The 16,519-nt window shown below is 44.8% G+C and overlaps 1 protein-coding gene across 10 annotated transcripts in view; it reads right to left on the reverse strand.

Annotated features, from left to right (window-relative positions):
• kif1aa (kinesin family member 1Aa) overlaps nt 1-16,519 on the reverse strand; it is a 599,030-nt gene that overhangs the window by 67,566 nt on the left and 514,945 nt on the right. For 2 of the 10 annotated variants that reach the window (XM_085990745.1, XM_085990738.1), the window contains one exon: nt 12,921-12,944. The exons of the other annotated variants lie outside the window; for them this stretch is intronic. In XM_085990745.1, coding sequence (XP_085846871.1) covers nt 12,921-12,944 — 24 coding nt within the window. The remainder of the gene's footprint in view (nt 1-12,920; nt 12,945-16,519) is intronic. 10 annotated transcript variants of the gene reach the window in all.

Consider the following 16,519-nt stretch of genomic DNA (forward strand, 5'->3'; position numbering starts at 1 on the left):
TGCCACAACAGCGTGCAGAGTGAAGCACCCGGGGAGTCACATAATTCAACTCTGTACACAGGACCTTTAGCTGCCGCTCACAATTCTTTTTGTGGTTTGAAATGGGAGGAATAAATGGGATAACCCATTGTTTTCTGATGGGAGAGGGGAAGCTGGTCAACGTGACTCCAGTATCCTGCTCACTGCTGCGGCTTGTGAGTGCCCTTGTAACAGAGCCCTCCCCTCCCACCGCCCCCACCCCGCAATGTGAGGTAGTTCGGACTCTAAATCCAGTTTGAAGAGCTGCATGTAATTTGGGATCTTAAATAGATGGAGCAGCATGTGTGGAACACTATGCCTCGCATCATTTCCCTCAGTTGTTTCTCATTCCTCCAATCACAGCACACTGTGCTCACTTTCTTTTCAAAACACTTCAGTTGCCATCACATTCTTTGCCCCATTTTCAAACACATTCTCAAAACCTACCTATTCAATCATGGCTTTACATCTCTACTGATGTTGATGCACTTCCTTCACATGCTTAGCATCAATAACCCCCCCCCCCAGCTAACACTCTGTGTTATTGACTGTATCTCTACTGATGTTAATCCAGCTCCCTCACACTATCACTCAGTAACCCTCCTCCCAGCACCCTGTGTTACTGACTGTTGTGTATCCTTGTGTTCTTTTACTATAAATAATAGACACTTTTAGCTCATTTTAGTTACTGCTTTTACTTAGCTGTATTTTTGCTTTGTTTCTGTGCTGCCGCATGGTGCGGAGTGATACAAGATGTCCGACGCTGCACTGTGCACTGCCCGTGCACAGTGTGCCACATAGCAATATAACTACACCATACCAAAGTAATTCCATACCAAAGTAGTTCCATTTAACGATGTGATACTATAACAATGTAACATCCCTCTTTCTCAAAAAACTAAAACATGAAATTTAACAATTTAAATTAACAAATATTATATCTAAACTATTATTATCAACTATAAAGAATTGTGAGTTTTTTTTAATTCATGATATCGCTGAGGTGGTTGGATGTTGTCCCTCCATCTTGTGGATTTGGTGGTGACCTTTCCTCTCTGCGGTGTTTTGGTGTGTTCCGCTCTCGTTGTTGTTGTTGCTGTTGCCTTTGGAGTTGGAGTGTGCATGCTCGTGGTTGTTTGATTTGTAGCGCTTGTTTCTGGTGTTGTACTGCTTGTGGTAGCTGGTGTTGTCAATGTTCAGGTGAAGGTCTGATGTGGAGTCTGTTCCGTCTGTATTGGTTACCAGGTTCAGTCTCTACGAAGTAGGATCTTGGAGTATCAGCTTTTCCAATGACCTTGGCTGGATTCCAGGTTTGCAACACTGGGTCTTGCACATGCACTGATTGTCCATTCAGCAATTCTGGTAGCGTCTTTGCATGTTTATCGTAATGTTTGCTTCTTACGATTTGTGCTTCTGCCAGCTTTTGTCTGAAGTCCTCCTGGTCCTGGGGAGGATGTATTTTTGCTGGTAGTGTAGTCTTAAACTTCCTCCCATTCAGCAATTCCGCAGGTGATTTCATATCTGCTTTCAGTGGTGTTGATCTGAGTGATAGGAGGGCAAGGTCTTGGTCTTCCCCCATCTCACTACTTTTGATGAGAGTTCTCTTGACAGTCTGGGTCTGTCTTTCGATGAACCTGTGTCCCCTTGGGAAATGTGGGGATGAGGTTACTATTTTGAACCCATACTTTTCTGCCAGAGCCAAGAATTCACTCGATGTGAACTGGGTTCCATTGTCACAGATTACCTTTTTCGGGATTCCTTGTTCAGCAAACAAGCTCTTTGCAATCCTGGTGGTAGTTGTGGCTCTCAAGTCTTTCATCCTTCTTACAAAAGGAAACTTGGAATAGTAATCTGCCACTATGAGATACCATTCTTGATTGCACATGAAGAGATCTACCCCAACAGTGCGTCATGGTCTTGACGGTATTTCACTAGGTATCATCTCCTCTTTCTGTTGTGCATTTCTGTATTTCTGGCATATACCACATGCAGAGACCATCTGTTTGATATTTTTGTACATGCCTATCCAGTATACAGCTGATCTGGCTCTCAGCTTGCATTTCTCCATTCCCATGTGGCCTTCATGTATGAGATGGAGAAGTTGTGTCTGCATCGTCTTTGGCACGATGATCCTCGATCCAGTAAGGAGAATACCGTCTTCTACTGCAATATCGTCTTTAATCATCCAGTATTGACGAATTGTCACCTGTACCTGCTGGATTCTCTCCGGCCACCCCTGTATTACTTGTTGTGTGAGTAGTTGCAACTCCTCATCTTTGCTAGTCTCATCTCTGATTTGACTGGGCTTTGTAGGGGTAACATTCACTAGGTGGTGGATTTTTACTGTTAGGCCCTCCACCTCATATTTCCTTTCCTGGCTTATATTTAAGCGTGAAGTCATAGCTTTAGATCCTTAGAAGTAGTCTTTGCAGTCTTGCAGGCACTTTGCACAGATTGTTCTTATAGATCTGTTCTAGTGGACGATGGTCACTCTCTATTGTAAATCGCCTGCCATATAGGTATGTATGGAATTTCTCGCATCCGTACACTACTGCTAATAGTTCTCTTTCTATGTTGGCGTATCTCGTCTCGGCTGACGTCAAGGCCTTTGATGCGAAAGGTATCGGCTTTCCTTCCTGCACCAGAGCTGCCCCTAGTCCTCTGGTAGAAGCGTCTACTTGCAGAGTGACTGGTTTTCTTCTGTCATAATATGACAGACTTGTTTCTTTGCACAACAGTTCTTTAAGTTGTTTGAAATTCCTTTCGTGTGATTCAGACCACTGGTATTCGGCGTCTTCTTTCAATAGCTCTCTGAGATTTGTTGTATGTTCCGACGTGTGGGATGAAAGAACTCATGTATTGGACCAAGCCGAGGTAACTCCTCAGCTCTTTCTTGTCTTTGGGTGGTTTCATTTCAGCAATCGCCGCAATCTTCTCTGGATTTGGCTTGACTCCCTCTGGTGTATAAATCATACCAAAGAATTGGCATTCCTTGACTTTAACTCTGCACTTATCTGCATTTAATTTGATGCCAGCCTTCCTGGTACTCTCCATGGCCTCATGTAGGTGCATGTCATGGTCTCTTTCATCTGCTCCATAGATCTGAATATCATCAGCTATTCCTATAGCTCCTTCACAGCCTCTGTATGTCTCGTCTATTTTCTGTTGAAAGATATCTTGACTGACCTTTAGCCCGAATGGTAGCCGCAGGAATTTGTAACGCCCAAATGGTGTGTTGAATGTTGTCAGTGTTGTTGATTCCTCATCCAACTTCACATTCCAATATCCATTTCTGGCATCTAGTTTTGAGAAAACCTTGGCTCCTGCCAGTGATGGCGTAATCTCCTCTGGCATTGGGGTGGGATAGTGGTCCCTCTTTATCGCCTGGTTTAGATCTTTGGGGTCCAAACATATTCTGAGACGCCCGTTTGGCTTTTCTTGCACCACAATTGAGTTTACCCAGTCTGTGGGTTCAGTGACCTTTACGATCACTCCCTTTTCTTCCATCTCCTTTAGCTCTCTTTCAAGCTTTGTCTTCAGCTCGATGGGTACTTTTCGTGGAGCATGGACAACGGGCTTTACCTCTGGATCGATGGTGATGTGGTATTGGAAATCTCCAAAACATCCCACTGTATCATCGAAACATTCCGGATACATGTCTATCAAGTCTTTTTTACTCTTGATTTGTGGGCGGTTCTCCAGTGGGGTGTTGCTGTCTATCTTCAGTGGCGTTTCCGTCAGCTCGTGATGCACTGAGATCAATCTCAACTTCTCGCAGCTGTTTAATCCCAGGATCGCTGGCCCCTCAGTGTCGGTGACATAGAACATGCAGTTGATGTTCTTTCTTTTATGTGTCCCTTTGATAAAGGTTATTCCGAGTTGTTTAATCTCACTCCCCCCGTATGCTGTCAGCGTGACATTACTTGCCTTTAAACAACCATTTTTCGGGTAGCCATCTTCTCAGGTTTTCGGGAAAGATCTGCTGGTACAGTCTCAATGGGAGAATGTTGCTCTGAGCCCCTGTGTCCAGCTTCAACTTTAAGTTGATGGTTGTGGGCCGACCTTTGACCTTTTTTTGATTTGGATGATGTTGTGCAATTCTCTCCTCGGAGTATTTTCCGCTCTGGACATCTCGTGAAGCTGTATCTTTATGGTTTCGATGTTTAGTGCATTGTCGTGATCATCATCATCATCCTGCTCATCCATGGTATGGATATTGTGTTTCTTTTTCTGGTTCTGCTATCTGCCTTTGTTTTTGATGTATGTTCCTTCTTTCTTCATTCTATACCTCTTTTCCCAGTGGTTTAGTTTGCCACATGGATTGCAGCTTGTTCCATATGCTGGACATTTCCTCTTGTCTGTGTAATCGTGCGGTCTTCCACAATTTCTGCACGTTTCCCCCGTTGTCATGTGCATGTCTTTGTGTGTTGTACTTTTCTCTCACTGCATCCACTCTGTTGTCCGTCTCAGAAGCCATCCGTATGTCAGCTGTTTGAGAAATCAGCGTTTTCATTTGCTGCTTCATGGCTTCATGAGCTCTCGCAGTATCTATAGCCTCTGTTATTCCGAGCTTTTCTTTTCCTATCAGGGCTTTTTGTACCTCTACATGCGCTGACCCCCATATTAGCTGGTCCACAAGCCTTTCCTCCATTTCGTTAAATTTACACTTGCTGGCTTCATTTCTCAGTCTTGTCAGGAAATTGTCAGCTGTTTCACCGGGTTCCTGTCTTAGACTCTGGAATTTGTATCTGTGTATACGGTGATTGGATTCAGGCTCTAGATGGTTGCTGAATTTATCAAAAATTGTCGCAGGGTTTTCCTTTTCCTCTTCAGTCAAACTCCAGCTATTATACAAATCTAGACCTTTTTCTCCTGTCCACAACAGAATGTAACTAACCTTTTCCTCGTTGGTAGTACCCTTCAGGAAGCTTTTGAATGTAAGCTCACATTTCCGTTTGAACTTGCAGAATGCTTCTACTATATTGTCGGCTTCCCAGTTCATGAGGGGTTGCATTTGCACAGTCAGTGCAGCGGCAGCCGTCATTTTAGTTTCCCATACGATTTACTCTCAATCACCGCATAAAATCACTTTTCCTCTTATTCGTAGTTCGTATAGCACAATTTTGTACTCACTTATACCGCTGCCACCATGTTGTGTCTCCTTGTGTTCTTTTACTATAAATAATAGACACTTTTAGCTCATTTTAGTTACTGCTTTTACTTAGCTGTATTTTTGCTGTTTCTGTGCTGCCGCATGGTGCGGAGTGATACAAGATGTCCGACGCTGCACTGTGCACTGTCCGTGCACAGTGTGCCACACAGCAATATAACTACACCATACCAAAGTAGTTCCATTTAACGATGTGATACTGTAACAATGTAACACTGACTGTATCTCTACTGATGTTAATCCAGCTCCCTCACACTGTCACTCTGTAATCCTTCCCCCAGCACCCTGTGTTACTGACTGTATCTCCATGGATGTTAATCCAGCTCCCTCACACTGTCACTCAGTAACCCCTCCCCCAGCACCCTGTGTTACTGACTGTATCTCTACTGATGTTAATCCAGCTCCCTCACACTGTCACTCAGTAACCCCTCCCCCAGCACCCTGTGTTACTGACTGTATCTCTACTGATGTTAATCCAGCTCCCTCACACTGTCACTCAGTAACCCCTCCCCCAGCACCCTGTGTTACTGACTGTATCTCTACTGATGTTAATCCAGCTCCCTCACACTGTCACTCAGTAACCCCTCCCCCAGCACCCTGTGTTACTGACTGTATCTCTATTGATGTTAATCCAGCTCCCTCACACTGTCACTCAGTAACCCCTCCCCAGCACCCTGCGTTACTGACTGTATCTCTATTGATGTTAATCCAGCTCCATCACACTGTCACTCAGTAACCCCTCCCCCAGTACCCTGTGTTACTGACTGTATCTCTACTGATGTTAATTCAGCTCCCTCACAGTCAGTAACTCACTCTTATTATACTGTCACTGCTCGTGATTACACAGAAGTGCCGAAGATTAGAGCAGGACAGAGCCAACGGATGTAATGATAATTCTTAGTAATTACTTGCTTTCTAACAGGTGCTCTGATAGTGAGCCTCCATTTTTTGAGTGATGTGATCAGAGGAACAAGCAGCAGCCGAGATGTGTTGGCAGTAATGAAAAGCAGAGACCAGTGAGATGGAAAGGCCAGGGTTGATTTACGGCTGAGGTGAAGGCCCCGGAGTGCAAAATCCATGCATAAGGCTGCAGTGGACCCCACTACTCAGACCGAATTGTTCCTTCTGGCCTGCAGGCTGGAGAAGAGGCGGGCTTGCCTTCTCGCCCTGTGCCCATATTCAAGTATTCCAGCGGGAGTCAGTTCAGGAAGGAGCAGGCTGTGCCTTCATGCCACTGATGTTGGCTTCTTGACTGAAGGGATTGGCCAGAAACCCAGGGAAAAATCCTCAAACATTGACGGGGAGGGGGCGCATTTGCTGAACTGAAAAGCAACATTACAAAGTGGTATTACAAAAACAACAGACCCGACACTATGACGTCTTATGAAAAAATGTCATCTTCATCCCCTCTAATTTCTTGTGTTATAACAAATATCATTTTACAAACCCTCTGTAATGCACAGCTCAGGAATAGTTGCTCCTGTTGTATCATGAGTGGCTCCTGGTGCATTTTAACATTATTGAAATAAAAATAATATTTTGGGACCAAGTGCAGACTTTATGGATAGTTTCCTCAGCCAGTCAGAATCCTACTTTTAGGTTGATGTCAAATGGACGCACGTTCTTGAAGTAACCACGGTGACATTAGCGGGCCTACACTAAGAGGCAATGGCAAATAAAACTCCAGCATCTCACCCTGAGTATTACTGTATAATAAACCACTTGATGTGTGGGTCATGTAAAGGCAATGGTTTCAGACCAGAAGCAGACAACCATTTACTGACATCCTCATAGTGATCATATGATCATCACAACACAACATGTAAGTTTGTGGTCACTTCGAATTAAAAGCTGTTTGATTTTTCTGCCCCAGTGAAATCCTGATTTTTGTCTCCGCCAGTGTGTGGAAAGGAGAGCTGGTCAGTCCAAGGATTCCTCTGTGGCCGCAGCCTCTGGTGGTGCTGGGGCCTCTCAGGGCTGGGGCCTGGGGTGAAAGAAAGAGACACAACACCACAACAGGAAGTTCTGTTTCCCCAAAATGCAATTCACATCACCCACAATTCTGTAACTGGTTCTTCTCTCTTTGGGGTCCCCTCCCCCTCCACACTGTCCCTGAAAGAGATGACAAGCAAGTTCCCTCCCCCAAGGCCAAGATGATTCTGCAGCCAGCCATAAGGTGGATGGGGGAGAAATCAGCTCGACTCTTACTCTGTCTTTCCCTACCCTTCCCCCACCATAGCAAAACCCTGTGCCTATATCTAGGGCACCTCCTCCCCCGACAGTTGCTGGGTTCAGACTATGAACTCACCTTGTGAAACAATCACACATGATGGCATCTTACCATCTTGTGGCACCGTGAGCTATTGGCACCCTAGCAATAAGCTCATCAGAAACTAAAGCCCAGCCAATTGAGACTCTCCCTAGATACAGCTTTGACTCTGGATTTGTAGACTCAAACTTACTGGCATTAAATGGGGAAAATAACTTGGGAGAATTTTAATAATAGTCCTCACACATCTCTGCACCTTCCTGGTATGAACAGTGCGCTTGCCTGGGGCGGGGCGGGGTGGGGCTGGGCTTGTTTGGTCTGGTCACAACTAGTGACTGGTCCAGAGAAAGTGTGTCCATAGTGCTCTGGTAAGGTCTGCCAAAAGTGCCAGCAACTGGCTGAGTATAAAGGCCGTCATTCAACAACTCAGGAACATACATTATGTAACTCCTTGCTCAATGCATTCACAGTCTCAATCCTGAGACCATTAGAAGAGGGTGTGTCTGAGGGTAAGCGAGAAGGACGGAATGCCCTCAAAGATGATGGGGCTGATGAGGAAGATAAGTGGGGAGCAGGAAGGATGAGTACGAGACAAGGGCAAAAGGGGCCTGTATTTTGATGTGCGACACCAGTAGCGAACCTGTTAGCAAGTTCATCTAAAACGTTTATCTGCCATTTTAATCCTTTCAGGTTAACACCATCCTGGTTTCGCACAGCACAGGTTCTGACCTCAAAGGCAATGCAGCAATACAAATAAAAGAATGTAACGAGAAAGGAAAAAAAAAGTAGAGGCCATGAGCTATTCTCACTGAGCTGGACCAAGGGTGGCTGCTTGGTGTGATATCAGACTGGACTTAACCCAGGCTGGAGTGGGGGTGGAGTGCCAGTGGTAAGCAGATTTAATACAGAGAAAAGCAAACTCTCGGGGCATGGGCAGCACACGTACTGTCAGCCCACTCGGAAGCTCAACTGGGACACAGCAACGGAGCTCTTGTCTGCTCTGTCAGATGGCCCTGTTTATTCATATTATATTCTGTGACACATAAAGCGGGAAGTTAAAATGGCCTGTAAGAAGGGAAGAACTTGCATTTATATAGCGCCTTTCACGACCTCAGAACTTCCCAAAGGGCTTTATAGCCAATGGAGCACTTCTGACGAGTAGTCACCTTTGTAATGTAGGAAACACAGCCCCAAATTTCTGCACAACAAGATCCTACAAACAACAATCAGGTACATGACCAGATAATCTGTTTTAGGTGTTGGTTGAGAGATAAATGTTGGCTAGAACACAGGCAAAAACCTCCCTGCTCTTCTTTGAAACAGTACCATGGGATATTTTATGTTCACCTGAGAGGGCAGACGGGGCCTCGGTTTGGTGTCTCACCTGAAAGACGGGACCTCCAATAGTGTAGCACTCCCTCAGTACTGCACTGGATTATGTGCTCAAATCTCTGGAGTGGAATTTGAATGCACAACCTTCAGCAGCATGAGTGTTACCACTGAGGCAAGGCTGACACCTTGGTCAAAGGTAAAATAACAGTGAACAAATTACCAACAGAATCACCAATTGGATTCATGTGCCTGCTCCTGACTATTATTCAGCAGCATTAAAAGTACAGACCACACACCCCTGCAGAAAATGGACATAAGGGCTCAGTCCTTATGTGGACAGTGCTGGCCACATAAGGACTGAGCCCTTATGTCCATTTTCTGTTTGAGATCAGCTTCAAGTTGTACAGAATAATTTTGTGCTGCAAAAAGTAATATTTTAAAAGGGGTTTTGTGCTGAAAGGTGCAGGATATTAGTGCTGAGAATGGAATAATTTCCAGTTTTTGCACCTAGCACCAACATCAAGCATGGTACAGCACAGGTTAGATATAGAGTGAAGCTCCCTTTACACTGTCCCATCAAACACTCCCAGGCCAGGTACAGCACGGGTTAGATACAGAGTAAAGCTCCCTCTACAATGTCTCATCGAACACTCCCAGGGCAGGTTCAGCACGGGTTAGATACAGAGTGAAGGTCCCTCCACACTGTCCCATCAAACACTCCCAGCTCAGGTACAGCACGGGTTAGATACAGAGTAAAGCTCCCTCTACACTGTCCCATCAAACACTCCCAGGTCAGGTGCTGCAGAGGTTAGATACAGATTAAAGCTCCTTCTACACTGCCCATTATTTGGACAGTGTTACCTCTCCCCTCTCAATACGCTCTTCCAGCATCACTTTACCTTTGACCCTCAGACACCATCCTAACTTCCTGTTGTGATGTTATAAATAGAGCACTTAACAGCCACTTCCGTTTTTTTTAAATAAGAAAAACAGGTCACTCTGGCTGCCGTCTAAACCATTCCTTTTTTTTCTGAAACAAAGCAACTAACAAGAATGATGTTAATAAGATTGTTAACAGATCGATGTTTGGGGGCGAGCAAATCTTTCCAGTATGGTGGCTTGCAAGATGCCTGAACTTGGAAAGGCCAACATTTGTATACAAAGGTCCCGGGTACGATCTGCTTCGTCCTTCGACATCTCCTGCAGTGCACAGCTCTCAGGTTCTCAAGCCAGGCACCCATCATGACTGGCCCAATATTGGATTGTCTGCACTGGTCAAACTCTGAGCATGCTCGATTGTCCAGGCTTGACCATGGCAGACCCCACAGGTATAAAGGTACAGTACTGCTTTTAAAGGCCTGTGTGTGGGCTCATCATAATTAGTCAGTGCCCTGAAAGGGCAGTGGGAGCAGACTCAATAATACCTTTCAAGAAGGAATTGGATATATACTTGAAAAGGAAATACCTGCAGGGCCAAGGGACAGTAAATGTCGGCCTCCCTCCAATTTACACTGCAACCGAACTCAGAAATCTTAAGGAGGGGCTCCAGGTTTTCAGATAGTTTTCTTGCTCCTTCTAATTCCCATTCTGTCCCATTCCTTATCTAGGATAGTCCCAGGACACAGACCTCTCCTTGGTCACTATCAAAGCTGCTCTGTATTAGCGGTAAGAAAGCATATTTATAGAGCGCAGATAATTCCCTCTCTCCCCCTTCCTCCAAGGTGCTTCCTATTTGAAACTCTGAGCTTTAAATTCTGGTCAAACTCTTAAGAAACTTCTCAGTTGCACATCTTTTAGCTTCCCTCTACAAACATGTTCCTCACATTATGTTCCATGATTGTAAAGTTCTTGAATCCACTTCGAGGCAATCTGTAGGCTTTTGACCCAAAAGCTGACTTCAGGCAGTAACCAGTGCAGCAGGACTGTATTCCACTTAATCATCTTGTAAGGCATACTGGATCATTAACTGGCTTATAGTTTTGAAGGGAAGAGAGGGATGGGGAAATAAGGAAAAAGGAAGATGGGAGGGTGAGAGAGTGAGAAATCGAGAAGAGAGAGGGGAGGGGCAAGGAGTAGGAGAGAAAGAGGGAAAGAGAAAGGCAAAGGAAGTGAGGGAGAGGGAGGGAAATGGAGGGAGACGGTGAAGGTCAGGGAAGTGAAAGGAAGAGAGAAGAGTAGGGGAGAGAGAGGGAGGGTGATAGATGGAAGAAGAGTGATAGAGGAGAAAGAGAGAAATCTTAAGAAAGCCTTTCATTTATGTAGTGCCTGATCCCGTCTCTTGGAGACATCCTAAAGTAGACAACGAGCTACTTTGAATTTCATCTCCAGCATCTGGGCGATGATCTGGCAGAGCGGGTTGCCCGCCTGTTGTCGAACCTGCCTGATTTTTATCCTATTGATTACTGCCCAGGCAGTGAATGAGAAACAAATGGCCCCTACAGTATGCATGTTGCTGTGTAGTCAAACCCAAACTGAACATCTCAGTCAGGTGCTGAACAGTGTGGGCATGGACTGGTAGGAGATTGACTGCTTGCTCCCTCAGGCTGGGGGTTAGTGTGCACAGTGGTGAATGGGAGGAGCTCAACAGGGGAAGAAATTACCTTTCTGACTTAAATTCTATTATTTGCTGATAATATTCGGGGTAATTCCACGATCCGGTGCTCCTGCAGGGAGTTGCACTTGAAGGAAGGGAGGATCGGAGGTTGAGGCTACAACATGGTAGCCCCAATTTCTCAAACTGCGCTCACTTCGAGTGCGGTTCCCTGTTAGAAGCGTGAGATTGTGGACTCGGCCCTTTTATCTTCTCCCCCATGCCCTGTCTTTTGATGTAAAGCCCAGCCCAGCCGAAAAACTGAATGTTTGAACAACTCATCACTGCTGACAAGTCCTGAAACAAAGTGGGCTTTGCACCAATCTCGCTGTGGTTCAGCATCTCACCTGAAGCATTAACCTGCCCCACACGGTGTCTGACCTGCTGTGTATTTCCAGAGCATTTGTTTGTTTTGTTTCAGAGGGCGGATTCTGCATTCTCAGCACAGACGGTGTCGCTGGGGTCAGCGATCTTTTGGCCACTACAATTATTGGAGAGAAAATCATAAGCAGCACCTCCATTGTTTCCCCCCCAACCCACTCCCTGCAGTTTCTGACCCCTCTCCCAGGATCCCGAGTTGGCCCTCAGATTCCAGTATCCGGGGTTTCCCCAATAATTCCTGAATCAACTGCACTACAATTATTCTCTCCGGCTTTGGCCTCCTACACTAGTCCAACCAAACTCAATGAACAGTGTCTCATCTTTCTCCTGGGTACCCTGCAGTACTTTACATGGAACAGTGAGCTCAAGGCCCCATCTATCTGTCAGTTCCTGCCATTCACCACCTCATTCTCTTCCATTTTGGAGCTGTTTGTACTCCCCTTTTCACCTGCCTGAAATGACCTTCAGAAATCGAGCAACCATTTATACCTATTTCCTGCATTTTCGAATTTGCTTCCAGGCTATGGAACCCCATGTATACCTCCTTAGGGACAGTAATTAGCACACCTGAACTCTTTTACAACCTCCTTGTTGTATAAAACACAGCACCGAAGGAGCCCATTCAGCCCATCATCATCTGAGTCAATGCTCGCTCTTCGACTTGAGCTATCTACTCTAAGAGGACTCATTGGTTGTTCTCCCCATCCTCTTTTCAGTTTGGTCAGTCCTGTAAAGGGATTCCCCCCCCACCAACCACACCTGATAATACCAGTTCTGATGAAGGGTTTCAGCGTTAACCTGTTTATCCCTTTTTTTGAATGCAGACGGACCTGTTGTCCCCGTTCTGCGTTTCCAGCATTTGTTTAATTCCTGATATTTTCTTCCACTGGGTTTAAATTTGGAAAGGGATAGAAAAATCTTTGACCACAGGCCGATAAGAAGGAATACTGTCTCTTTGAACAAAGGAAATATCACAATCTTGCAATAAAGACATTGTAAAAGGAGCACAGATATCATCGGAGGGAACATCAGGTTAACAGGCACAGGACACCGACAGGGAAGTAAATAAAACTAAAACAAGTGATACCAGTGAGTGAAACAAAAAGAAAGGACGGGACACAAACTGGAGAGAGAGAGAGAAAGAAAAGTTCACTGTGTACCTATTGTCATTTCCGTGTGTTATGCTTTTAGTGAAGACAACCCAGAGACAAACACAAAAGGGAAAAAAAAAGAAAAAAATGTCAGAAGTTTAGTCCTCAGGATGTTAGATGCCATGTCAGTGATGCCGACCTGAACAACAGAGAGGGGTGGGGGCGTGGTGAAGGAGTGGGGGGGGGGGGGGGATGGGGGTAGGGGCAAAATTAGAGCCTCTGCCCTCCACCACAGCCTAGTACAGACTGCCAACGAGCATTAGCGTGCAGCTTCCTCAGAGAGAAATAGAATATTCTGCAAAGACCTGGATTGCGAATTGGTTGGGGCATGGGACATACGGTTGGCTGCATGGCTGAGTCACCAGATACAGTTGAGGAGGAAGCATGGTGACTGTATCTTGTCTGTAAATACGTCGCAATCTCTTTCAATCACTGCTGATGGGAACAAGTCCTCCTCTGGGGGTCATTTAATCCACCAGGCCATTCCTGGTTACACAGTGAGTCACCAGTACACTGTACGGCTAAACAGTGAGTAATCCTTACCCTGGTGAAGAAACAGCAACTTGATACTGTTACACAGTGAGTAACCATTGCTCTGCTGAATAAACAGCAACTCCACACAGTGACACTGTGATAATGCTTACCCTACTGAATAAACAGGAACTCTATACAGTTACAGTGAGTAATCCTTACCCTGCTGAGTAGCAGTAATTCTATAGTTACACAGTGAGTAATCCTTACCCTGCTGAGTAGCAGTAATTCTATAGTTACACAGTGAGTAATCCTTACCCTGCTGAGTAGCAGTAAATCTATAGTTACACAGTGAGTAATCCTTACCCTGCTGAGTAGCAGTAATTCTATAGTTACACAGTGAGTAATCCTTACCCTGCTGAGCAGCAGTAATTCTATAGTTACACAGTGAGTAATCCTTACCCTGCTGAGTAAACAGGAACGCTGTATATTTACGCAGTAAGTAACCTCACCTTGCTGACTATTCCAGGTATCAGGAATTGAAGTTAGGAGGAAAGGTTCACAAAATTGGTTTTGTTTTCTTGACAAAACAATGAACTTTCAAGGTACCTAAACCTAAGTGAAGTTTTCCAGATTGTGAAGTGTTCAAGAGTATTGTTCCCTATAAGCAAAAGGCTTCAAATACCAGGACACAGAAGCTAAAATCAGGAAATTAGGAGTAAGAAGGGAAGTCAATGTTTTTACACAAAAATTAATAAGAGTTGATGATCATTTGGAAGGTCATTGAAGCAAACAGTATCCATGGGTTCAATAGCAGAGAAGGATTGAGAAATGGCAAGGTATGATCTTGGAAAATTGAACTGGTTTATTTGATCTAATGGTCATTTTCTGTTTTTAAGACTCTTACATTCTGAGCAGCAACTCCGTGCACAGTATGTAATCCTTACACAGCTGAATAAACAGATAAACAGAGGCTCCATATAGTTACAATGAGTAAATCCCTACCCTGTTGGATAAACACTGACTCCAGTCAGATAGAGTGAGAAACCCTTACCCTGCTGTATAAACACTGACTCCAGTCAGATAGAGTGAGAAACCCTTAACCACTGAATGAACAAGAAGTCCGCACAGATAGTGAAAAACCCTTACCCTGCTGAATTAAGAGGAACCCCGCACAGATAGAGTGAGAAGCCCTTACCCTGCTGAATTAACAAGAACTCTGCACAGATACAGTGGGAAACCCTTACCCTGCTGAATTAACAGGAACTCTGCACAGATACAGTGAAAAACCCTTACCCTGCTGAATTAACAGGAACTCTGCACAGATACAGTGGGAAACCCTTACCCTGCTGAATTAACAGGAACTTTGCACAGATACAGTGAAAAACCCTTACCCTGCTGAATTAACAGGAACTCTGCACAGATACAGTGGGAAACCCTTACCCTGCTGAATTAACAGGAACTTTGCACAGATACAGTGAGAAGCCCTTATCCTGCTGAATTAACAAGAACTCTGCACAGATACAATGGGAAACCCTTACCCTGCTGAATTAACAAGAACTCTGCACAGATACAATGGGAAACCCTTACCCTGCTGAATTAACAAGAACTCTGCACAGATACAGTGAGTAACCCTTACCCTGCTGAATTAATAGGAACTCTGCACAGATACAATGGGAAACCCTTACCCTGCTGAATTAAGAGGAACTCTGCACAGATACAATGGGAAACCCTTACCCTGCTGAATTAAGAGGAACTCTGCACAGATAGTGAAAAACCCTTACCCTGCTGAATTAACAAGAACTCTGCACAGATACAATGGGAAACCCTTACCCTGCTGAATTAACAAGAACTCTGCACAGATACAATGGGAAACCCTTACCCTGCTGAATTAAGAGGAACTCTGCACAGATACAATGGGAAACCCTTACCCTGCTGAATTAAGAGGAACTCTGCACAGATACAGTGAAAAACCCTTACCCTGCTGAATTAACAAGAACTCTGCACAGATACAGTGAAAAACCCTTACCCTGCTGAATTAAGAGGAACTTTGTATAGTTACAGTGAGTAACCCTTACCCTGCTGAATTAAGAGGAACTCTGCACAGATACAATGGGAAACCCTTACCCTGCTGAATTAAGAGGAACTCTGCACAGATAGTGAAAAACCCTTACCCTGCTGAATTAACAAGAACTCTGCACAGATACAGTGAGTAACCCTTACCCTGCTGAATTAATAGGAACTCTGCACAGATACAATGGGAAACCCTTACCCTGTTGAATTAAGAGGAACTCTGCACAGGTACAATGGGAAACCCTTACCCTGCTGAATTAAGTGGAACTCTGCACAGATGGTGAAAAACCCTTACCCTGCTGAATTAACAAGAACTCTGCACAGATACAGTGGGAAACCCTTACCCTGCTGAATTAAGAGTAACTCTGCACAGATACAATGGGAAACCCTTACCCTGCTGAATTAACAGGAACTCTGCACAGATACAGTTGGAAACCCTTATCCTGCTGAATTAACAGGAACTCTGCACAGATACAGTTGGAAACCCTTACCCTGCTGAATTACCAGGAACTCTGCACAGATACAGTTGGAAACCCTTACCCTGCTGAATTAACAGGAACTCTGCACAGATACAATGGGAAACCCTTACCCTGCTGAATTAAGAGGAACTCTGCACAGATACAGTGAAAAACCCTTACCCTGCTGAATTAACAAGAACTCTGCACAGATACAGTTGGAAACCCTTACCCTGCTGAATTACCAGGAACTCTGCACAGATACAGTTGGAAACCCTTACCCTTACTCTCTACCTCACACCAACTGATCTGTAAGGCAACCATGATTGCCTTTCCTTATTGCTGTACAAATCTCTACTGCCTCAAATGGTTTGTTGGATGAGGTCCTTTGACTGGCTCATGAGCAATAGTAACACCTCACAGCTTGTGCTCAAGTTAGCCCATTTTATAGGCAGGCAATATTCCTTGCAGTGGCATATGAACTTCAACACAGCACATCAGATTCCAGCTTTTCACATCATGAAATACTGAAGTCTACCGCAACTGAAAACATTTTACACGCACGCACTGACCTCCTACATTCCCCTGTCAAAAAAAACTTAACGGAAT

This window comes from Somniosus microcephalus, chromosome 6, assembly GCF_052327205.1.
Source record: "Somniosus microcephalus isolate GS21.2 chromosome 6, FLI_Smic_1.0, whole genome shotgun sequence".
Lineage (NCBI taxonomy): Eukaryota > Metazoa > Chordata > Chondrichthyes > Squaliformes > Somniosidae > Somniosus > Somniosus microcephalus.